The 23,770-nt window shown below is 41.2% G+C and overlaps 2 protein-coding genes across 3 annotated transcripts; one reads left to right on the forward strand and one right to left on the reverse strand.

Moving 5' to 3' along the window:
• Window positions 1-3,788: 3,788 nt before the first annotated feature.
• On the forward strand, window positions 3,789-15,991 carry si:dkey-23f9.4 (hydrolethalus syndrome protein 1). Of its 2 annotated transcripts, none has more exons than XM_034688070.1 (12): window positions 3,789-3,939; window positions 4,262-4,397; window positions 4,604-4,726; window positions 7,278-7,351; window positions 7,502-7,725; window positions 7,815-7,870; window positions 12,482-12,648; window positions 12,734-12,779; window positions 12,866-12,920; window positions 13,000-13,081; window positions 13,166-13,192; window positions 14,056-14,220. In XM_034688070.1, the coding sequence occupies exons 2-12, from the start codon at window positions 4,298-4,300 to the stop codon at window positions 14,059-14,061; spliced, it is 960 nt and encodes a 319-aa protein (XP_034543961.1). In that variant the 5' UTR covers window positions 3,789-3,939; window positions 4,262-4,297; the 3' UTR covers window positions 14,062-14,220. The 2 variants fall into 2 exon arrangements, with proteins under 2 accessions (XP_034543961.1, XP_034543960.1); XM_034688069.1 differs by lacking the exon at window positions 14,056-14,220 and adding an exon at window positions 15,746-15,991 and having other exon boundaries at window positions 3,790-3,939.
• On the reverse strand, window positions 15,928-22,889 carry mrpl4 (mitochondrial ribosomal protein L4). The gene is made up of 9 exons (XM_034688072.1): window positions 22,680-22,889; window positions 21,479-21,560; window positions 21,231-21,402; window positions 21,054-21,105; window positions 19,942-20,059; window positions 19,710-19,816; window positions 17,491-17,600; window positions 16,250-16,323; window positions 15,928-16,169 (listed from the first exon to the last, which is right to left on the reverse strand). Exons 1-9 carry the CDS (start codon window positions 22,725-22,727, stop codon window positions 16,024-16,026), a joined length of 909 nt encoding a protein of 302 aa, XP_034543963.1. The 5' UTR covers window positions 22,728-22,889; the 3' UTR covers window positions 15,928-16,023.
• Between the last annotated feature and the right edge of the window lie 881 nt (window positions 22,890-23,770).

Raw genomic sequence — 23,770 nt, forward strand, 5'->3', positions numbered from 1 at the left:
GAAAATGATGCTAAAAACAATCAGAATACTTTATTTAAGCTACTTTTAAAGTCAATTAGAATATTCGTTAGTGTTGAGCAGCGTCTAGACCTTGATCTTGGTTTTTCTAGAACTTTGCGACAGCCTCCAAATTGGACATTCATAAATCAGAGAAAACAGGACTTTTATAAGTACAAATATGAGGCTTATTTGAGAGGAATGAAGCGTTTTCATTCTTCAAATCTTCAATTTTAATCCAAACATATAACTTGTGGGCTTGCTCAAATATAAACACTTGTTCTGGGAATTTTTGGCGAAGCTAGGACAAGTTTGTGAAAGTGTGGCTCCACTTTCTGCAATGAAGAAAACACACTTGAACAATCTCTGAAGGGAAGTTTAACATTAAATCCTGCTGCAAGAGGTGGCTCAAAACACTTTGCTCAAAGGCACCTCGTTCAAGGCAAGGAGCACCTCTCCAAACTCTGTCTGTACTGGGATTTGAACCCCTCTAGTTCCCAAGCCAAGTCCCAACAGCTTGAGCTCCTGCCACCCCATAAGGACCTTTAAATCATAAATAACCTCAGTGTTGGAGTAGATGGAGCTCCCTCCAATAGTTTATGTCTGCAGAGTCAAAGGCTGCAGTTTCAGGAGCATAAACCTGGGACCGGATATCTAGGACCTTTGTCTTTTCGCGACAGTCATTGTTAGAGTTTTAGGCCAAGAGCCAGACCTCAAACTTTTTTCACTAGTATCTACGTTGGGCCGTCTCATGATGATAACGAGCTCTCTCAGCGCGGGGCTGTTTGGCCATGAGGCGCCCAAAACCCCTTTTTTTAAAAATGGTCCAAATCCAGAAAATAAGGAGTTACTATCAAGTTCTTTGTCATTCAAGTATGAAATGTGACGTAGAGTATCCTGACACATGGGGGAACATAGCAAAATAAGATTCTGGTGCTTGCTGATTATGTTTTTTCAAATATCATCCACAAAATACATAACAAGACTATAAAAACAGCATCTGATGGATGAAATCTCATGAGGAATTGTCCCTCTTGAGCATTATATGGTCAATGTCACGGCCTTGTTTGTATTCAAAAAACTTCCAAACTTTGTAAGCTTCAATTTGAGCTCTGTATCTTAAATATTTCACTTCCTGTGTCCCTAAGTACGTCACCAAACCCCAAATCAGAGAGAACTGAAATTTCATATTCCAGTGTTCCAGATGGAGGTTAGCCTGTTGCTTGAATCTAACTCTACTTTCATGTATTCTATTATTCTTGTGATGATAAGACACGCAAAAAATGGTCTTAGAATTGTAGTCCCAGAATCTACAACACCTGCCTCACTGTGACCCCGATCAGCTGTTTTCACCCACAACTCAAAACCTGTGACTCACATCGATGCCGTCCACTCCGGGCACGCCGGCTACTCCAGTCGGTCCTGCGGGGCCTCTGGGACCGACCGGGCCCCTCTGAAAAGCAAACACAGAAATCAGTTTATTTTCTCACTGAAATTCATCTCTTAATATCGCCCGCTGCTGTTGCTGCTGCCGCTGCTGGTGTGAAGGGCGGCTCACACAGAGCCTCTTTGTTTGGGTGAATGTGAGGGGAAAGGTCATGAAACTGAACCTGGTTTCCCATTTTAGTCCCATTATGCCGACTAAGTAACTGCATGTGTTCAGATTACGGCTGCTGCCCGGACCTTATTGGTGCCAGGTGTGCACAGGGGCATGAATGGAGCCCAGTTTGGATCAACAACATCAAAAATTACTGAAATAATGTCAGAATTATTCTTCTTTTCGCTACATATTCTTACATTGAGTTAAAAAGTGATTCTTTAGTGCTTTAATTAAAGAAATGTCAACATTCTGATGCTTTTAGTGTTTGAATAAATGACTCATACGACTAAAATATATGATTAGATGACTTAACGCCAAAGAAAATCCAACTCCAGCACACCTAAGGCCTTAAAAGTTAGATAGGAATTCAGAAAATCTTCATTAAAATGCATAAAAGTACATTTTTCTGTGTAGTATTTACACAATTCATTTTTTAAAGGGATAAATCTGTGAAATCAAACTCATTATTATCAAAGAAAAAAGCATAAAGGTGCACACAGGATCATAAATATAACAACTCTGAAGAATGTTAGGATACAAAAGGTGATTTAACTCCAATAAGTTCTCTGCTGAGCACCATGATAAACCATAAAAGCACCTTTTCTCAGTTCAGTGATGAAGAATAGAAGATAAGGAGCTCCTCTGTCTCACCTGAGCGGAGCAAATCAGAACAACTTGCAGTAAAATCACCAGCAGAGAGTCTCGACAGATCCCGGAGAGAGCCATGGTCCTCCCAGGCCCGAGGAAGACGCTGAAAAGTCCCTTTTACCCAGATTAGACGGGGCTCACGGTCACAGACGGTCCACCTGACAGCCGCCCCCCCCTGACTGAAAGCCCACTGGCTGCTGGAAGGGAGGGCGGGCAGAAAGTCCTGATTATTCATGAGACGCTGATCCACTGCAAGAGGAGGAGGAGGAGGAGGAGAGGAGAGGTGGAAGAGGAGGAGGAGGAGGAGGAGGAGAGGAGGAGAGGAGAGGAGGAGAGGAGGAGAGGAGGAGAGGAGAGGAAAGGAGAGGAGGATGCTGTACTTAGGTTATGATTAGGGTTAGGGTTAAGGTTAGGGTTATGAATAGGGTTAGGGTTATGATTGGGATTAGGGTTATGATTAGGGTTAGGGTTATGAATAGAGTTATGAATAGGGTTAGGGTTATGAATAGGGTTATGATTATGATTAGGGTAATGATTAGGATTAGGATTAGGGTTAGGGTTAGATTAGGATTAGGGTTAGGGTTAGGGTTATGATTAGGGTTAGGGTTAGGGTTATGATTAGGGTTAGGGTTATGATTAGGGTTAGGGTTAGGGTTAGGGTTATGATTAGGGTTAGGGTTATGATTAGGGTTAGGGTTAGGGTTAGGGTTATGATTAGGGTTAGGGTTATGAATAGGGTTAGGGTTATGATTAGGGTTAGGGTTAGGGTTATGATTAGGGTTAGGGTTAGGGTTAGGGTTAGGGTTATGATTAGGGTTAGGGTTAGGGTTAGGGTTAGGGTTATGATTAGGGTTAGGGTTAGGGTTATGATTAGGGTTAGGGTTAGGGTTATGATTAGGGTTAGGGTTAGGGTTATGATTAGGGTTAGGGTTAGGGTTAGGGTTAGGGTTATGATTAGGGTTAGGGTTAGGGTTAGGGTTATGATTAGGGTTAGGGTTAGGGTTAGGGTTAGGGTTATGATTAGGGTTAGGGTTAGGGTTAGGGTTAGGGTTATGATTAGGGTTAGGGTTATGATTAGGGTTAGGGTTAGGGCTTCCTATTTTGAGACCCGAGGTTGCCGCTTGGTCAGAATGTTACATGTTTTTCAAAGCGTTTATGATTTTGTTAATTTTTTTCTTAAATGTAAATTTGTTTTGTTCTTGATAAAAGTGTTTAATGTCATTTTGTTTTATAAAATGTAAAAATGTTTTCCAAAATACATCTGTCTGCTTGCACTTCCCAGCTCCCGTAGAAAACCTCATTTTATTGTTGATATTTCTGCATTGACTGACTTTAATTGATTAACACATGATTTGAAGTAATACTGGAGTACTCTCACATTGTGGTTTGCTATTTTTACTCATAAACTTTCATAAAACTGATTTCAACATCAGTTTTCCTCTTCTCTTGTGCTGTAATGACGCTCCAGCTCGGTGGGTGGCGCTGCAGTGAATCACTGCCGCTTATAAATCCACCGAAGAAGAAGAAGCAGAGCAGGGCGTCATTTTCAAAGCTCGTTAACTGTTGTCTGTTGTCTTGGAGCTGTTAGCTGTTAGCTCTTAGCCTGTAAACAACAAACACAGAGAGGGCTTCAGACTAAACCCAACATGTTCCTGTGATGGATTCAGAGTAATATCACAGAGACCTTCTCTCAGGTGAGAAACACATCCTTTAAACTCTCTCAGTGCTGTTTTAGAGCTTTTATTAGCTTTAGCCTAGCTTACATTCACATCCGGGTACCAGACCCAGCTTTAAAAACTGTGATTTTAAGGTTACCTTTTAGATTAAAACACCTTAAACTGACTTATTAATCAAACTTTTTGGCTGATTTAAATCTTTAATACTTTCTGGTAAATTCGGCATGCTTTAAACTCTCAACTAACTTTATAACAGAAACAAAATAAGAGTTTAAAAGCCACTTTTATTGATGTTTGTTGTATTTATGTAAGATTTTTTGATGATATTTGTCCCCCTCAGGTTTTATTCCACCTTCTCACCTCAGAGTTGTAAAATATGGACACCCTGGATTTCACTGAAGAGGAAATAAGGGAACAATTGGCCCTGCTGGGATATAAAAACATACCAAAACACAGGCTGCTGGAGTTCAAGCAAGGTTAGACTCTGATGCATCTGTCTTCTGTTCTTCTTTATTAGTAGTTTGTTCTAAAATGTGCATTAAATCAATAATATTCATGTTGTTAATAGTGCTAAACACCTGCAAGAGAGTTAGGACATGCAAATCTCTGATAAAACTCTGGGATTTCCATGTTTTGACTAATCTCCAGGGATTAGAATAACACTCTGTCTGTGTGATTTCAGATCTGGATGAGCTGATTCAACATGGAGAATGGAAAAGCTTGACCTCACCGTCTCAGACAAACTGTGACAAACCTCAGGCTGCAGCGTCTCGCCCGAGTCCTCCTGCCTACACCAAAGAGAAAGGTCAGGGCTCTCCTCTCACTGTAACTATCAGGATGTTTTCTTCTATGAAGCATGTCAGTATGGCGTGTGAGGGGTCATGTGACTCCTTTCAGTGGATTAAGTTAATATGCTGTGTGTGTGATCAGGTTGTCTCAAGCCTTCCCTTTTAAAATTGAGAATGAATCAACGTTGTTATGGGGCTTTGGACAATCAGAAGCATTCCATTCTATTCTGTTTTGATCTACTCCGTTCCATTCTACTCTTATTTACTCTGTTCTGTTCCATTCTATTCTGTTTTTTTTTTTTGTTTTTTTTTGAACAAATTTTTATTTAAAGTTGTACACATAGTATGTTACAGAGTCTGTTTAGAAGAAATTAAATTAGAAAACATTAGAACTCGGCAGGCATTTCCAGGCAGGCAGTCATAGATAGGTTCCTAGTTTTGGTCTCATCCACACAAAGAAACAAGGAGGGAAAGACCCCCCCCCCCTCAAGTTACTCTATCATAATTGTTTGGCAGTTGAAGGTGCTTAACTACAGGAGCCCACAAAGTTAAGAACAAATCCAATCTACAGTGAAGTTTTGCAGTTATCTTTTCCATCAGATAAACTGTCTTTAATCTCTCTTTCCATTGGTGAAGGGTGGGAGGTAGTGGTTTCAGCCAGGTCAATGTTATCATTTTCCTGGCTACTAATAAAAGGACATGCAACAATTTGACTTTCTTTTTGTCCATAGCTCCCTCTGGGACTAAACCTAATATATAATATCGTGGATCCAATGGCAAATCAACCTTCAAAATAGATCGAACTTCTATTTGGATCCCTAACCAAAAGTTTTTTAATATCGGGCAATCCCAGAAAATGTGGGTATGGTCTCCCACTTGTTTACAGTTTCTCCAACACAGGTTTGACCTATTTCTATCATATTTTGATGTAATCACAGGAGTTTTAAAATATCTCAATTTTAGTTTCCAATTAAATTCTTTCCATGTAGGACTGCTCGTGATTTTATGTCCTTTTTCACAGGCTTTTTCCCATTTTTCATCCTCAATGATAACGTTCATCTCAATCTCCCATCTCTCTTTTATGTCCAGAGAGTTTCCAGAAGGGTGTGTCTGTAAACATTTGTAAATATTTGAAACTATTTTCCTGGCACTCTTTTCATCTATGCATTTTATCAACAAGTGTTCTATAGGTGTGGGTGGTTGTTTCAGTGTGTTCCATTCATTATGTGACATCAAATAATTTCTTAACTGTAAATATCTATAGAGGTCATTGGATAGTAGACCAAATTTATCTTGTAATTGTTTAAACGATTTCAGGGTTTCTCCATCAAACATATGATTAATAGTTATTAATCCTTTCTCTGCCCACATCTTAAATCCCGCATCCAACTTATTTGGTAGAAAATAATTATTTTTGGCAATTTTTGTTGCTCTTGATATCGAAAGAGGCACACCCATCCTTTTCTTGACAATAAACCACACCCTTTGGGTGCATTTCATCCATTCATTTCTTATCTTCAATTCCCTCCAATTCTTTCGTGCCAGAAATGGGATGTTCTCGAGGGGAACAGAGGGGCACACTTGTTTCTCCTATTCTGTTTTTTTATTTTTTCAATTATCTTTTTATTTATTTTCAACATTTTATAACATACAAGATGAAAAACAAACACGAGAGGAAAGTCAAAAGAAGAGGGGAAAAAAGAGGAAAAAATAAATAGATATAAACAGTTTGTAAAACACATACATACATTATAATAACTACAAATGATAAGTGCAAACACATAAACCATGGTCATATTACATTGTCTTTTTTTGTATACAGAGTCCAAGCACGGCCAGCCATGCTGGGTGGATGTCAGAGGTCCGTAAGCGGCTTCCAAACTTTTAGGAAAGCATCCCCCTTGTTTTTCAGAGTGTGTGTGCGTTGTTCCAGACACAAGGTTTCATTCAAAGTTTGTTTGAACAGGCTAAATGTAAGGGGTCTGTGCTGAGAATACATTTCTTCACTATGAAGGATATCATAGTAATCCTCTTCATGTGTGTGTGGGATGCAGTATATTGTTCAGTTCTGTACCATTCTATTCTGTTTTGATCTAATCAGTTATATTCCATTCAATTCTGCTTTGATCTACTCTGTTCCACTCTGTTCTTTTTTGATCTATTCTTTTTCATTCTGTTGTTTTTTGATCTACTCTGTTCCACTCTGTTCTATTCTGTCCTGCTTTGATCTACTCTCTTCGATTTCATTCTGTTTTGATCTACTCTGATCAGTTCCATCCTATTCTGCCTTGATCTATTCTGTTTGTTTACATTCTGTTCCGTTCTATTCTATTCTGTTCTGCTTTGATCTGCTCTTTCCGATTCCATTTAAATATATTCTGTTTTGATCTATTCCATTCCCTTACTTCTATTCTATTCAGTCCTCAGGTTTTTACATATTGATTTGACATCTATTGTGATTACCTTTGTTGTGTGTGTGGTTTCAACCAATCAGAATCAAGTATTTAACACAGCTGTTTAAAAACAGTCAGTCAATAATCTTGTGTTCTATGTGTTCTGTCTTTACAGTGAGCCAGATATACTTTGACGACTCTCATGAGGGCTTCTTCTTACATGCTGGACCAGCAGACCGGGACAGACGGGTGAGTTTTATCACAGCTGTCTGTCGTTTATGTTTGTCTTATTCTGTTGATAAGACATCACACCTCATTGGATTTTTATCCATCAGTTGTTTGGTATAAAGTGTCAGATATATGTGATTCATTGACCTCATGTCTGATAATTGACCTCAGGTGCTGACCACCTGTCAGAACAGAGACTACGGGCGGCAGCAGGGACCATGTGACTCGTACGCTCAGCACTCGGTGGCTCCGAAGCTCCAGCTGCCTCCAGGCGCTCCAAACAGGCTGCAGGTGGAGCCAGATCCTGACGACACCCTCCAACCGCCGCTCACTGACAGCTACACCTCCAGTCCTGACACCCAGGGGCGACGCTTCATCAGGAGAAAAGTCCTCAGGTCAAATCCATCAGAGAGATACACGAACACAGGACAACACTTTAGGATCATCTTCACTAAAATAACCTGATTTCTTTTTCCTCCTGCAGGAAACACAAAGGACAATCTCTCATCTGTGATGAATCAATCTACAGTGAAGACTCGGGTAACAACCTTTTATTCAATCAATCTTTATTTATATAGCACCAAATCACAACAAATTTAACAGGCAGAAACCTCCAGCAGGACCAGACTCATGTTAGACACACATCTGCTGAGACCAACGTGTTGGAGAGAGAGATAGAGGGAGATGAAGAGAGAGAGAGATGATAGTGGGGAGACGGATAGTAGTAGTTGTAGCAGCTGGAGTCTGGACCACGTCCACAGCAGCAGAGATCCAGAGGAACCTACGAGACAAGGGAGCTCAGGGACTCCAGAAAGGTCTAAGAAAAGAGAGAAGAGAGGGAGACCAGAAGAAAGAAAAAGAGGAGAAGAAATGGGGAAGGAAAGGATAGAAGGAAAGGACGGGATAAGAAAAGGAGACATAAAGGATGAAGATACATGGAAAGAACAAAGAGAGAAAGAAATGAAAAAGGAAAGAAGGAAAGAAAGGAGAAAAGAAGTAAAGAAAGAAAGCAGAGAGGAATGAGAGGAAAGGGGTATGAAAGAAAGAAAAAAGGAATGAAAGAAAGAAAGAAGAACAGAAAAGAAAGGAGAAAAGAAGGAAAGAAAGAAGGAATGAAACAGAAGAAAAAGAAAGAAAGGAATGAAAGGGAAAAGGAATAAAAGAAAGAAAGCAGAAAGAAAGTAAAAAAGGAAAGGAAAGAAAAAGAACAGAAAATAAGGAAGGAAAGAAAAAACAAAGGAATAAAAGAAAGAAGAGAAAGAAAGAATAACAGACCCCAAAAAAGGAATCTACTGCAGAGATCCAGAGGAACCTACGAGACAAGGGAGCTCAGGGACTCCAGAAAGGTCTATGGTTAGTAACTTTAATGGGACAGGAAGAGTTAAAGTGAGAGACAGGCAGAGAGAGGAGAGAGAGGGAAAGACAGGATCCCAGTGTGTCAGTCTAAGCCTATAGCAGCATAACTAAGACCTGGTCCAAGCCTGATCCAGCTCTAACTATAAGCTTTATCAAAAAGGAAAGTTTGAAGCCAACTCTTAAAAGTAGAGAGGGTGTTTGCCTCCTGGACCCTGACTGGTACATGATTCCAAAGGAGAGGGGCCTGAGAACTGAAGGTTCTACCTCCCATACTACTTTTAGAGACTTTAGATAACATTCCTAACCCTTTGTAAGGAAGCACTCTCTTTTATTGTCTTGTGGAGGAAAGCCTTTTGACTTGTCTGCCCCTCAGACGGTTAGAATCTGTAACTTGGTTGATATTTATACGTCCTGAATTCATGGAAAATGTCAGTGGACCCTCGTTCTGTAAATCTAAACTCGCTCTAGCGTAACAGGAAGCTCAGCCGGCGTGCGTTCTGAAGAATCTAATCTCTATCCAATGAAATACGGAGGAATGGAAATTCTGAGGTGACAGGAGGAATCAGCTGTAACCCCTCTGGCCACCAGCAGAGGGAGCTGTTTCATCTTTAAGACGTCCTGCAGAAGAAGAAGAGGAAGAAGAAGAGGAGGAAGTTCAGCTTAATCCTCTTTCCTTAAGCCGCCTCCACAGACCTGAACACACTCACCTCAGCAAGACCAGGTCGCCACCATGTACAAAATCTGCAACACAGAGACCGACGAGGACGACAAGAACTCGCTCTACTCCTCTTTCTGGTCGGATGAAGAGCGGCGGGAGGATGATGAAGAGGAGGAGGAGGAGGTGGTGATGGAGCGAGGAATCAGAGGGAAGGACGTCAGACCGGAAAACTCTCTCCAGGAGGTTTTGAAGGAGAAGGAGTTGGACAACACAAGACGGGGCGGCTCAGAGGTTGGGGGTGATGAAGAGGAGGAGGAAGAGGAGGTGAGGGTTCATCAGGTGATCAGAAAGGATCCCAGCGATACAGAGAAATCTCCAACAGGTGAGGAAGAGAGTGAGTCAAACAACGAGGACGAGAAGAGCGGGGACAGTTCGCGAAGTGGAAGTGATGAAGACGAGGAAGAAAGAGAGATCAGTGAGGAGGATGAGGGTGGCACGGGGGATTCTTCAGGAGAGGAGGAAGAGCAGGACAGCGCAGAGAGTGAAGGTGAAGAGGAGGATATCAGCGAGGAAGACTCTTCACCTGCAAGGGAGGAAGGGGATTCTCTCCAGGAGGCTTCGGAGGAGGAAGAACACGAGTCAGAACACCTGGAAGACCCAATGAGGCAAAGAGAGAAACACCTAAAACCTGTCAGTGAGGAAGAGGAGGAAGAGGAGGAGGAGAAACCTGAGCTAGAACATCAGGGGGACCAAACCAGGCACAGTGATGAGGGTGGAAGTGATGAAGAGGAGGAGAATAAGATCAGAGAGAAACACCTAAAACCTGTCAGTGAGGAAGAGGAGGAAGAGGAGGAGGAGAAACCTGAGATGGAACACCAGGAAGGCCCAACCAGGCACAGTGATGAAGAGGAGGAGAATATGATCAGAGAGAAACATCTAAAACCTGTCAGTGAGGAAGAGGAGGATGAGGAGGAGGAGAAACCTGAGCTAGAATATCAGGGGGACCGAACCAAGCACAGTGCTGAGGGTGGAAGTGATGAAGAGGAGGAGACTAAGATCAGTGAGGAAGAGGAGGAGGAACCTGAGCTAATGGACCAGGAAAAGAAAACCACAGAGCCTTCAGAAAGTAGAGGTGATGAAGAGGAGGAGAAGGAAGAGCTTAAACCTGATGAAGAGGAGGAAGAACCTGATCTCTACGACCAGGTCAGCTGGAGCAGGGACGATCTGGAGGGTAGAAGTGATGAAGAGGATGAGGAAGAGGAAAAGGGTCGTAGCAGCAGCGCCGACAGTCCCGCTCCGAGCATGATGACCTCCGGGTACGGCACGTACCGACCCGAGGAGGGCGGAGACTACAGAGACGACCACACCATCGCCGAGTTCGAAGACGAAGAGGAGGATGAAGATGAGTCGCTCTGCAGCTTTGGAGGGTTCGGCGTCGAAACCACAGAGAAGGATTACAGCGTGCTGACAGACGCTAACCCCGGAGCTGGGGTCGAGTTTCGTAGAGATGACGAAGAGGCGGACACGAAACAAGAGAAGGACGAAACATCAGAGGAGCATCACTACGCCGCAGACGGAGACGAACTCGTGTTTGATGGGACGCTTTCTGGAGGAAGGAGCGATGATGTCAGAGCGGAGTCAGACGAGTCCTCAAGTAACAAAGACATCAAGTTCATCGACTCTAAAGCCGACGTGAGCTCCATGACGTACAACGACATGTTCGAGGAGTGGGAGGGAAACCTCCGACATAAAACGGGTAACCTTCCTCTCGCAGGGTTTCTGTTTCATGTCTCTAAAAGTAGTATGGGAGGTAGACCCTTTCCTCTCCTTTGGAATCATGTACCAGTCAGGGTCCAGGAGGCAGACACCCTCTCTACTTTTAAGAGTAGGCTTCAAACTTTCCTTTTTGATAAAGCTTATAGTTAGAGCTGGATCAGGCTTGGACCAGGTATTAGTTATGCTGCTATAGGCTTAGACTGACACACTGGGATCCTGTCTTTCCCTCTCTCTCCTCTCTCTGCCTGTCTCTCACTTTAACTCTTCCTGTCCCATTAAAGTTACTAACCATAGACCTTTCTGGAGTCCCTGAGCTCCCTTGTCTCGTGGGTTCCTCTAGATCCTTTTTTGGGTTTTTATTTCTTTCTTTCATTCCTTTTTCCTTTTGATTCCTTTCTGCTTTCTTTCCTTCTTTTCTGTTCTATCCTTTTTTTCTTTATTTCTTTCTTTCCTTCTCTTTCTTTTATTCCTTTCATTCCTTCTTCCTGTCTTTCTTTCTTCCCTTCTTTTCTTCCTTTCTTTTTTACTTCTCTCTTACTTTCATTCCTTTTTACTTTGATTCCTTTCTGCTGTCTTTCTTTCCTTCTTTTCTGTTCTTTCTTTTCTCTCTTAGCTTCTCTCTTTTTTCTTTCTTTCCCTCCTTCTTTAATTCTTTCTTTCTTTCTCTTGTTCTTTCCATGTTTCTTCATCCTTTGTCTCCTTTTCTTATCCTGTCCTTTCCTTCTATCACTCCTTCACCATTTCTTCTCCTCTTTTTCTTTCTTCTGGTCTCCCTCTCTTCTCTCTTTTCTTAGACCTTTCTGGAGTCCCTGAGCTCCCTTGTCTCGTAGGTTCCTCTGGATCTCTGCTGCTGTGGACGTGGTCCAGACTCCAGATGCTACAACTACTACTATCCGTCTCCCCACTATCATCTCTCTCTCTCTTCATCTCCCTCTATCCCTCTCTCCAACACGGTCTCAGCAGATGTGTGTCTAACATGAGTCTGGTCCTGCTGGAGGTTTCTGCCTGTTAAAGGAAGTTTGTCCTTGCCACTGTAACTTGCTAAATGCTGCAAAGTGCTCTGCTCATGGTGGATTAAGATGAGATCAGACTGAGTCCTGTCTGGAAGATGGGACTGGATCTGATCCGGTCTTGATGTTGGGTCTTAGTTAATAATAGAACATAGAGGACGGTCTAGACCTGCTCTGTTTGGAAGCCTCCCCTCTCTGTCAGACACAGATGTTAGAGTTTTGTCTCTGAGTCTTGGTCTGTATTTGTCGTCCTGTGAATGAGAACAGTCTGATGTGTCTGATTGTACGAGCTGCAGGAGTGATGGAGTCACTCTGAGTCACTCTTTGAACGTGGATGTTGTGTCCCTGCAGACGCAACGAGCTGTTTGGAGGATCGTCTGGAGGAGCTTTGTTTATCCTCGCCGGCTCAGCGTGACTTGGAAACTGAGAACGACGACATCGACAGTCGGAGTGAAACGCAGAGCTCGGAGACCGACAGAGTCTCTGTGAGCGCGTTTGAATCCTACATCAGAGGCATGGTGGGTAATGTAGTCTGACAGGATGTGGCTCCACAGAAAGACTCTCATACTGTCGCTCACACTTCTTCCTGTTTCATTTGGACAGACTCGATCTCAGAGCGAAGGCGACATCAGACCCAAACCCAAATCCTGTAAGCCTACATCAACACCAAGTTTCAATTCAGTCTCTTTTAATATCACTAAACTGCTTTTCTAACTGTTACATGAACTGTTTCAGTCATCAGACCGGTGATGAACCAACAAACCATAAAGAAGTCGGATCCAGTAGCCAAGTACGTTGCAAACCCTCAAATTCCCCCAAAGTACCAAAACCTGAGACTCTGATATTTGACTGTGTGCTCGTCTCTGCAGGTATTTCCAGTACAAGCAGCTTTGGGAAATGTTCAAACTTCCAGGAGAGACGGACAGGAGAGTTCTGCGTCAGGAGATAAAGGTATGAATATTCAGTGGTCGGACATGTCGGCCATCTTGTTTGTGTACTCAGGTGTTGATTCATGTTTTCGTTTCTTCCCTGTAGGAGCAGCTTGCGTACCAGCCTCCACCTGTAAGTATTTTTAAAAAGCTTTGACGTCTGTTTGGATCTCAGGTTAACAAGCTTCACTCTGACATATTTATGTGGTCAGATCTTGAACTTTATATCTCTGCTTTCAGCCACTCAGAGACAAACTAACAGGCTTTAAAATACCCTTCAGCTCTCTTACAGACGCTTAAAAAAATAATATCAACCTATTTATCAGCACATTTTAACTTCAAGCTTCACAAACAAAAATGGATATAAATAAATATATATGTTTTTAAAATAATGTGGCTTTTGAATAATCTTCTGCCATGATTCTACTGGTGTAATTCACCCTCCACACAAGCAGATGGCGCCCTAGGTCAACTAAAACTTTATATATATTTTAGAGCGCAGTTGAAGCACAAAGATCACATTTATGAGTCAATCAATTTGTTGAATTTGTATATCTAATACTGAGTGTTAGAGTTTGTAAAGACAAGATTTTTAAATGTTTATCCAGAAAATCAAACTTAAAGCTGGGGTTGGTAGTCTCGGAAAACTAGCATGAATTTGAATGTAGCATTTCCTCATGACTCCGTCTAACCCCTCCCCTCCTCCCTCGGAGCTCCTCCAAAACGACGCCCCCCCCTCACATGCACGAGCGCCGCTGACTTGCGACCATATGATCATGACTGATTCAAAACCGGTCCTCACCAAAACATTCTCATTGTGAAAGTTAAAAACACAAACAAACATGGCTGCTGTTAGCACTCACAACTGTCATGTTAGCATTATCCAGTTGTACTGGTGACACGATATCAGGAGAAAAGTTATAACATATATATAACACTGTAACAGCTCTACTGTTTGTTAAACATGTTCAGTGTAGATGTTCTTAATTCCTACAGTGTTGACGGTCAGTGAAGGCATCAGGAGAGGTGTAGAGTGTGTGAGTGGGAGAGAGGAGAGACAAGAGGAGAAGTTCTTCATTCATTCAAACATTGATTGTTGTTTTGTTGGTTGGCGTGGTAACGGCCGACAGTGACCGGTTATTAAAGATCAACGTGTTCACCAATCGGCTCGTCTTCACTACAGCACATCTACATTTCTGTAGGACTTACTGAATGTCATTCATTCTTCTGCTTGTTGGTGAGAGCTTTTTAGACTCTGATCCGGACTACAGTCCTGAGCAAAGCCCCTCATCTGGTCAGAGGGGACAGGCCCGAGGTCGAGTGAGAGGGGCAGTCAGTAGAGTCAGGGGAAGCAGAGGCAGGAGACGGGGACTCGGGGGAGTGCACGCCGGGGAAATGTACGCTCTGCAGGAGGCGGGCAGAACGGCTGGACGGGATTTGAATGGTTTAAAATTTTGGCACCCAAAAACCTGTGATTGGTTGGTGTTTTCCCAGGTTTACTCCGGCTGTAGATAGCAGCTTTTCTTCGCTCTTTTTTAAGAACACATTATGTATTGATTACCATCAGGACTAGGGATGTACATTTTAAGTATTTTCCGTGATCGATCTTTGGAAATGTTAACGATCAATTATCGATTAATTGATAAAAAAAACATTATTATTCTTACGTAAAAAAAAAAGGCCAAATACGTTGTTTTCCCCCTAAATTATATTTTCTACAGCAACAAAATGCATATCACTGACAGGATTGAATACGGGTACATGTCTGACACGCAGAATATCAACGATCAGGCTCATTAAAATATTCTACGCGGACATAATCTTATAAAGTGAAGGCTGAGACTACTAACAGAAAAGTACTTCAGACTCCCAGTGTCCAGTTTTCTGTCTACTCGTTCTTATTGAGAAAAATAAACGTGTATTCGATCAGGTGTCAGCCAGGAGCGCAACCGGGTCATAATCAGTCCTGCTGCAGAAAAGCTCAGACGGCTCTGATGTTGCTGCTCTGCAAACATAGTGTACCTGAATTTCCCACCTGTCTGTTGCCTTTGTATCTAAAGGTGGGAAATATCCTGTTTAAAGCTGTCAACCTTTGTGTCCGTGTCGTTGTTGGCAGCAGTTTTGTATTGATCCTTTTTTAAAAAAGCGCACGTGGAGACCTGACGCGCAGCCGCAGCCCCCAACTGAGCGTCTCCGCTGTGCGCAACACCTTTAAACAACTGAGTCACATCGAAACATGCTTTAAACTTCAAACACCTCCCTGATAGTTGAGTGTAATATGAGACCACATGATGTTTGTTACACGTGATGGAAAATTGATAACAAAAATGTGTGTTTCGAGTAATTTCTTAACAATCAATTAATCGATAATCGATTAATTGTGGTCATCCCTAATCAGGACATAAAGATCATTTTAACCAGTATAACAAAAAGTGGATCTAAATCTGAACACCAACCACAGCTTTAACTCCAAAGCAGCTTAATGTTAAAAAAGTAACATTTTTCTTGAGTGTACTTAACTTCTATTTTATTTACAGTTTTTAAAATTTAACCACGTATGACTTTTCTTTTCATGTTAATATTTACACGATTTGACACGTTATTAATACTCAAATGTATAATGATTAAATGTATTTGATTGTTCTTGTTGCAGAAGAATAACAGTCTTTGTTTTGTCGTGTTTCAGCCGAAACCTCGCCGAGTGTACGTTCCGAACACTTACATCGTGCCTACAGAGAAGAAACGCTCGGCGCTGCGCTGGGAGATCAGGAACGACCTCGCCAGCGGTGTCCTGCCGCACAAAGTCAGCTACCGGTTCTAGGCCTTTTCCACCTCCTCACCTTTTTAGACCAACTTTTTACAACTCTCTTTTTTTACCATTGTGATATTTATTCTCTTGTTGAACATAATAAAGACATGAAAACATTTGAAACGTTTGTGTGGCTGGATATATTACAGGTGGTTTCACGGGAAGTCAGAGTACGGTAGTTTGAACGGGTACAGGGCCGTGTAACGCTGGTCGTGCCACAGAAGCTTCTCCTCCAGGAACTTGATGGTTTTCAGCGTGAGGACGAGGGTTTCGTGTTTCAGCATGCTGTGGACGTTCAGACCTGACGGAGGAAACAAGATCACGTCAGTCTCTTCAACTCCTGAAGAATACATCAAACAGAGACGAGCGGACTGAACTCACCGATGGCTGGAATAATGTTCACCGTCTTCAGACTCTCCGTCGCCTGAAGGATGTTCTCTGGAAACTCTTCACCTCTGAAATCAAAACAAAACAACGTCAGCAAAGAGAGAACGAAGAGTTTAAAGGGGACATATCACGCTTTTTTCATCAATATATATTGGTCTAAGAGGTCCCAAAAACATGTCTTTAAAGTTTATGCTCAAAAAAACACTTTGAAATCAGATTTTGGTCTGCCTGAAAAGTCCTCTTCTTCAGTCCTCCTCAGAACACTGTTTTCTCTCTGACCACGCCCCCTCAGGAAGTGGATGTGCCTCAGCTCTCCAGCACGTTGATCTAATGTTTACATGTTGGCTGAATATACACGGCTGCTCACAGACCCGCGTTACTTCAACCCTCTGAATCTGATCCTGACGGAGAGGCGCCTGCAGCAGGACCTTTCTGAACCATTGGTCACAGATTTAGTGTTTCTTGTTGTTTTATTTATCAGTATGTAGACGTGTGTCTTGCTACACAGCTACGAACATGTAGCTATGTGGCTATGCTAACTAGCGCTAGCACTTATCCATGATAAATAAAAATCATCCACTAGATCTTCAAATCTGCAGACGTGGGGAGTCAAACCGACCTCTGCCAGAAAGGCAGCAGGACCTTTCTGAAGGATTGGTCACAGATTTAATGTTTCTTGTTGTTTTATTTGTCAGTATGTCGACGTGTGTCTTGGTACACAGCTACAGCTACAGCTACAGCTATGAACATATAGCTATGTGGCTATGCTAATTAGCGCTAGCACTTATCCATGACAAATAAAAATCATCCACTAGATCTTCAAATCTGCAGACGTGGGGAGTAAAACCGACCTCTGTGTTTATTAAGACAGCCTACAACTAGCATGCCTCCCTCCTAAGCTCCTTGTTAGCACACATGTGTGCAGGGAATGAAAAACGGAGGAGGGATTGAGTTGTATTTTATACAGTCTATGGGCTGAACAAGCTCTGAGCTCTGACTCCGTGACAGACCGGATATTGTTGTTACGTAACAAAAACACTGAAGTCTGAAACGGCTGGTTTCAGCACACATTTACAGAAAGGTGGAGAAATCAGAACAGGGGCAGAATGGATTTTTTTCATTCTCAGGGGGTTTGTAGACAGGGACACAGATTTCAGGTAGAGAACCATAAAAAAGTCAATTTTGCATGATATGTCACCTTTAAGGTTTACAGCAGCGTCTCTGATGGTACTCACATGTCGACTATTAGCACCGACTCCCCCCAGTGTCTCTGTCTGATCAGGTCCAGCAAGTACTGAGGGTCCGGGGTGGGGATGTCCAAAGAGTCCACGATGTGAAGGTAGTCCTGGTAAACAGACAATCAACTCAGAGTCAGGTTTAAAATGTTGAGATAAAATCACAAACACTCTCAGCTTTGTGAATGAAAACAAGATTACAGGATGAATGCATGCATGTGTAAGGTACTGGATATACTCCATTGGCCCACTAACGCCATCTACTGGAGGTTTCATGTCTACACACCCTCAACAGGCCTCAATTGTTTCCCCTAAGATACCTTAGACTTGGGCGACAGAGTATTAGGCTCACATTAAGGAAGAAAGAAAATGTAACATTGTCAGAATAAAGTCAGAAATTAGGGAAAATAAAACCATGAATTTACAGGATTAAAGCTGCAATACTACAAGGAAAAATTAGGTTAAAGTTGAATTTTTATGTCAATAAAGTCTTCATCTTAGGTCAATAATAAAGTTGTAGTTTTATAATAACAGTTTTGTAATATTAGAAGAGGAGCCAACGACTACTGGGGTGCTGATGTGCTAAAAGATTGGGTACTAAGGGGGGTTTTACCACCGTAGGGACTTTAACCCTGAACTATGTGCGTTTGGACCGGTGGACCCAGGGTCTAAATTTAGTTCAGGGGTAGATAATCTCCCCCCTAAAAAAGCCCCTGCTTCGGGGATGGTACTTTTCGCACACATCTGTGATTCTCTTGATTTCTCTTTCTTTCATTAGTTTTTATTTGTTCTATCTTTTTTGTATGTGTGTGTACTTTTCAAAAGAAGAAGCTGTGATTCTCTTGATTTAGCAGCTTGTAACAGTAGTCTTCTCTCAACCCACCGTGAATATGTCTCTGTCAGCTCTGTCAGTGTTCCAGTCTGAAGAGTGACCCTGTAAACTGGAGACCTTCAGCTGAACGTGTCAGTGTTTGTGGAGTTTACACAGCTGTTGAAACACAGAGGGAGTTCCTGGGAATGCAAACTAGTTTAGTTTTTATTAAGATTTCAAAATATCCTCATCAGATATTTAATGATGGTCTAAAGACGTTTATGAGGGATGCATCCGGCTGAGAGTCTCCAGTTAACAGGGTCGCTGTTTAAACCAAAACACCGGCCGATCTCTGCGATCACGGCTTTTTGAGTTCAAAAAGATTTTGAAGCCGTGTTTTTTTTTTGTCAAAATTTTTTTTGTCAACATTTTTTTGTAAAAAAACTTTTTTGTCAAAATTTTTCTTTTCAAATATTTTCTTTGGCAATATTTTTTTTTCAATTTTTGATTTTGTCAAATATTTTTTTTCAATATTTTTTTCAAAACATTTTTTGTCAATTTTTTTTTTAATTTCATTTAATTTATTTAATTTTTTTCCAAAAACCATTCACAGTCATTGTTTTTTCCATCTGTGATTCACTTGATTTCTCTTTCTTTTATTAGTTTTTATTTGTTCTATCTTTTTTGTATGTGTGTGTACTTTTCAAAAGAAGAAGCTGTGATTCTCTTGATTTAGCAGCTTGTAACAGTAGTCTTCTCTCAGCCCACCGTGAATGCGTCTCTCCTCCTGGTGTTCCGGTTTTAAAAGTGACCCTGTAAACTGGAGCCCTTCAGCTGAACGTGTCAGTGTTTGTGGAGTTTACACAGCTGTTGAAACACAGAGGGAGTTCCTGGGAATGCAAACTAGTTTAGTTTTTATTAAGATTTCTAAATATCCTCATCAGATATTTAATGATGGTCTAAAGACGTTTATGAGGGATGCATCCGGCTGAGAGTCTCCAGTTAACAGGGTCGCTCTTTAAAGTGGAACACTGGTCAATCTCTGCCACGGCTTTTAAAATAATTTTCAGTGGAGCGTCAGTTGAAAGCAGATCAACTTTTGGAGCATCGTCGCACTTGTCAATATCACTTCCAGATCAATGACTAATCAGAATCAAGAAGGGGCGGGGCTTCCGATATCAGCTTTGTCAACAACAATGGTGGAGGTCCGTACGGAGCATAAAACAGACGTAGCGGTCGGTACTAACAGAAGCAGAGGTGACGAGGGAGAGCTACTCTCCCATGACAATAAAGGCATTTCACCATTTCAGAGAGTGATTTTGGATTCCTCTTGTCTCTCTATGAATGAGTGAATTTTTATTAAAACAGTGTTTCATGTTTGTCTCTCTCATGAGCAGGTTTCAGTTACCTGAGTCATCTTGGAGCTCAGAGCCACTTTGAGTCCCTGCACTCGGACCTTCAGCGGTAACATGTAGTAATAACTGGTCGGTCCTCTGGGTCCATGAGCCACCCCACCTGTGACGGGTCAGAGTTTGAAAACACTTCAGAACTATAAAACATGACACCTGGGATTTACTGATGTCTTAAAACACAGACAGACATGAATCACGTGAACACAGAGTTCAGAAAGACCTCCTCACCTCCTTTCCATAACGGCGAGCGGATGCTTCCGTGGCGAGCTCGGCCACTTCCTTTCTGCCGCCATGGTTTCCTGCCTCCACCTCTGACCTCTGACCTCACCTTTGTGTGTGCGTGGCTCTGATGGATCACAATAAATATTAAAGGTTTATTTAACCGTGTTTGGTCACATTTTAAGTTACTAATCTGTGCATTAATGTAAATTTAACTAAGATCTTAAAGGTGACATATCATGCAAAATTGACTTTTTAATGGTTCTCTACCTGAAATCTGTGTCCCTGTCTACAAACCCCCTGAAAAGTAAAAGAATCCATTCTGCCCCTGTTCTGATTTCTCCACCTTTCTGTAAATGTGTGTGAAACCAGCCGTTTCAGTTTTCAGTGTTTTTGTTACGTCACAACAATATCCGGTCTGTAACAGGAAGTCAGAGCTCGGAGCTTGTTCAGCCCATAGACTGTATAAAATACAACTCAACCCCTCCTCTGTTTTTCATTCCCTGCACACATGTGTGCTAACAAGGAGCTTAGGAGGGAGGCATGCTAGTTGTAGGCTGTCTTAATAAACACAAAGGTCGGTTTTACTCCCCACGTCTGCAGATTTGAAGATCTAGTGGATGATTTTTAGTTTTCATGGAAAAGTGCTAGCGCTAGTTAGCATAGCTACATAGCTACATGTTTGTAGTTGTGTACCAAGACACACTCTCCGTCAAGATCAGATTCTGGATCAGATTCAGAGGGTTGAAGTAACGTGGGTCTGTGAGCAGCCGTGTATATTCAGCCAACATGTAAACATTAGATCAACGTGCCGGACAGCCGAGGCCACACCCACAAAACAGAGTATTCTGAGGAGGACTGAAGAAGAGGGGTTTTCAGGCAGACCAAAATCTGATTTCAAAGTGTTTTTTTGAGCATAAACTTTAAAGACATGTTTTGGGGACCTCTTAGACCAATATATGTTGAAAAATGCGTGATATGTCACCTTTAAATCAGATCAGGAACAGTGATTAGTTCATTAAATACAGAAAATAAAACTGTTCCACAAATGTAATAACAACATTAATAAATCACAGTGTTAACTAAACTATGTTGTGAAAATAACTGAGCCAAAAACTTACAATTCTTTTATAATTTTTCTGCCACGTTTCAACTTGATGGAGAATGTCGAGCCTGAGGAGAGGAGAGGAAACAAACGACTCGTTAGACCGGGATGATCAAAGAGGTCTGAGTCCAGCAACGAGAGCAGAACTGATCCTGCTCTCCTGACACAAGATAAAGATTGACTCCAGGTTTACCTCGGGCGCACAGAGAACACGTCCGGGTGGAGCTGAGCCAAACCCAGGGGCTCACTGTCCGGACTCTCCAAAGTCTCCACCCACGTCTGGACCGGACTCAGGTGAGCCGGGACGACGGCATCGCAGGTCCTCAGGAGAGGCAGGGAGCAGTCTGCAGGAGGAGGAGGACGCTCTGCAGGAGGACAGAGGATGTGTTTAATATGATCAACACACACAAATAAAGAATCAAACCACAAGTCTTCACTCACTCAATCTGCCAGGATCTACGAGGTTTGTGGGCAGCAGCAGGTTTGGCGGCAGCACACTCTCTCCGGTGAACGACGAGGCAAACTGAGGAGGACAAACGTTTGAGTTAGTGGATCAGCTTCAAAACAAAACAGACTCATAAGAGAAACATAAGTCTTACACCTCACTATCCTTAGATACCAGCCCAGAGTTTGGTCTTTGAGTGATGAGATTCAAAAGCTTTATTTATAACTTGAGTGCAGAAGAATTATTTGATCTATAAGTTAGCTAAATCAAAAAATTCTTGATCAAGCACAGTGACTGTCATGAAAGAGTTAGATCACGAAAAGCGTTTTGGAAAAGAGCAGAAAGTTATTAAAGTTTATTACAGCCTCTGAAAATATGTTTTTGTAGACAGGCGACACATACAAATGTAAAGAGTTATTTTAGTTTTTAAGTCTGAAATTTAATCAGAATTTTGCCCTTTTTTGTCATGATGAAGAATTCACTTTAATAATAAAATTCTGAGAAAAAAATTTTATAACTGAAAATTCTGACTTTAATCTCAGATTAAAACAATTAAAAATGTTAATTAGTCATCTGATTGTATCCTATATGAACCATAAAATATATATATTAAATAAAATATATTTGTTTGTTTTTTTGCCTTTTTATTAAATAACTTCTTCAATTACTGTTCAGTCTTGGCTTTTAACATTTTTATGCACTTTATGTTGATATTTTATGTAGTCAATTTAATTTGTTTTGCACTAAAAATAAATTGTGTTGCATGAACGCAAAGTAATTTACAAAATAGAGCTAGATTATAAAAACAATAATGAATAATTCTGCCATAAATTAATTTAAATTTCTGTTTAAATAGATAATTTAAATTAAAACGTTTTTAGGTATAATACATTCTGCAGATTTAGCCATATTTATGCACATTTTTTAAATTTTATAATTAATTTTATAAGATTTTGTAAACTCTTTTTGTTCATTTGATATTTTATGAAGCATTGGGCACAAACAGAATCGAGATTAATGATTAAAAAAATTAACACATATTTAATATACATGTTTTAAGCTATATATAATTGTGACCTGTCATGTTAGTGTAAGTAAATTTGTGTTTTTTATTATTGTGAGCAGCAAATAGGAAGAGTCTGATTTCAGTTATAACACCTCTCCTGTTCAGACAGCAGCAGGTTAAACGGTACTCACCCTTTTAGAGACTCCTCTGCCACAAATCACTAAAGTACAACGAAACATTTCTCCTCTGTGGTGTTCCCGGTCCTCACACACTCTTAAAGTCCTCTCATGTTCTTTAGAAAGCTCATTTTAACACGAATCTCACGCTGTTTGCTGCACGAAAGGTCGCGGACGCTCCCTGCGTGTGGTGGTGTGTCGTCGCGCTCTGATGACGTAGTGAGTGTTTCAGAACGTCGTCACTGCGATTTGGCGGGCTCTGGCGGCTGAAAGCGGAAGTGGAATCTCGATCCTGCTGAAAACCTTCTTTTCACATGTTTGCGGACAGGTAGGGACCAAAGGGAGGGACATAGGTATCATGTTTACATTTAAAATAATCATATATACACTCAAGTATTGAACAGAGAAAAAATAAGTGATTATATTTTTATAAAAAGCTCATAAAACACTCTTTGTTAACTTGTTAAGTTGCTAAAAGTTGCATTCTGACCATTGTTTTAACATCATTTTTATTGATGTCATTTTTTCTATCTTATTATATGTATTTTTTTTTTTTCCTGGTATTTATCTGATTTTATTTTATTGATTTAACCTGATTTTATTTTATTTATAAGTATTTTATATCCCTTTCCTTTCCACTTGCACCTATTTCTGTCATTTTCTGTCTCCCTGTTGTTGTTTCTTTGTGAAATAAAATGAGTTGAATTGAGTTAAAAAATAAATTGAAGCACAAAAGGAACAATTTGTCCATTAGGCAAATAGCCTGTAGCTTTTTGATCCCACATTTCAACTCCAAAATGTGTAGTTTAAATGTCCCATTTCTAGTGGTTTAACTTTCTTTGTAATATAAGGGTTTGGAGGATAAAAATCAAGTTGTTAAGACGTTACCATGACAAGCTAACAATTTAATAATGGGCTACTTACAATGGCATTCAAATTGTCCAAAATGAGCCCTACATTTATTTGTTTATTTCAACAGGGACAGTGTACAGCCATTTAGCTGTACTAGAGTTAGCTATAAGCTAATTTACATCCGTAGTCCCCGGGCAGGAGGCAATGCTTCTGTTAAAGAAAACAGTACACAATAAAAACAGCTACACAACACT

The sequence above is a fragment of the Notolabrus celidotus genome, chromosome 7 (assembly GCF_009762535.1).
Source record: "Notolabrus celidotus isolate fNotCel1 chromosome 7, fNotCel1.pri, whole genome shotgun sequence".
Lineage (NCBI taxonomy): Eukaryota > Metazoa > Chordata > Actinopteri > Labriformes > Labridae > Notolabrus > Notolabrus celidotus.

Bases quoted from the DNA above. Each gene is read 5' to 3' on its own strand.
- si:dkey-23f9.4 (XM_034688069.1), top strand. From the start codon at position 4,298: ATGGACACCCTGGATTTCACTGAAGAGGAAATAAGGGAACAATTGGCC. The intron at 4,727-7,277 runs GTCAGGGCTCTC...CTGTCTTTACAG, and splicing joins TGCCTACACCAAAGAGAAAG to TGAGCCAGATATACTTTGAC. The intron at 7,871-12,481 runs GTAACAACCTTT...GTGTCCCTGCAG, and splicing joins AATCTACAGTGAAGACTCGG to ACGCAACGAGCTGTTTGGAG.
- mrpl4 (XM_034688072.1), bottom strand. From the start codon at position 22,727: ATGTTTCGTTGTACTTTAGTGATTTGTGGCAGAGGAGTCTCTAAAAGG. The intron at 20,060-21,053 runs GTAAGTTTTTGG...GTGATCCATCAG, and splicing joins AGAAAAATTATAAAAGAATT to AGCCACGCACACACAAAGGT. The intron at 17,601-19,709 runs GTAACTGAAACC...TCTGTTTACCAG, and splicing joins TGAGCTCCAAGATGACTCAG to GACTACCTTCACATCGTGGA.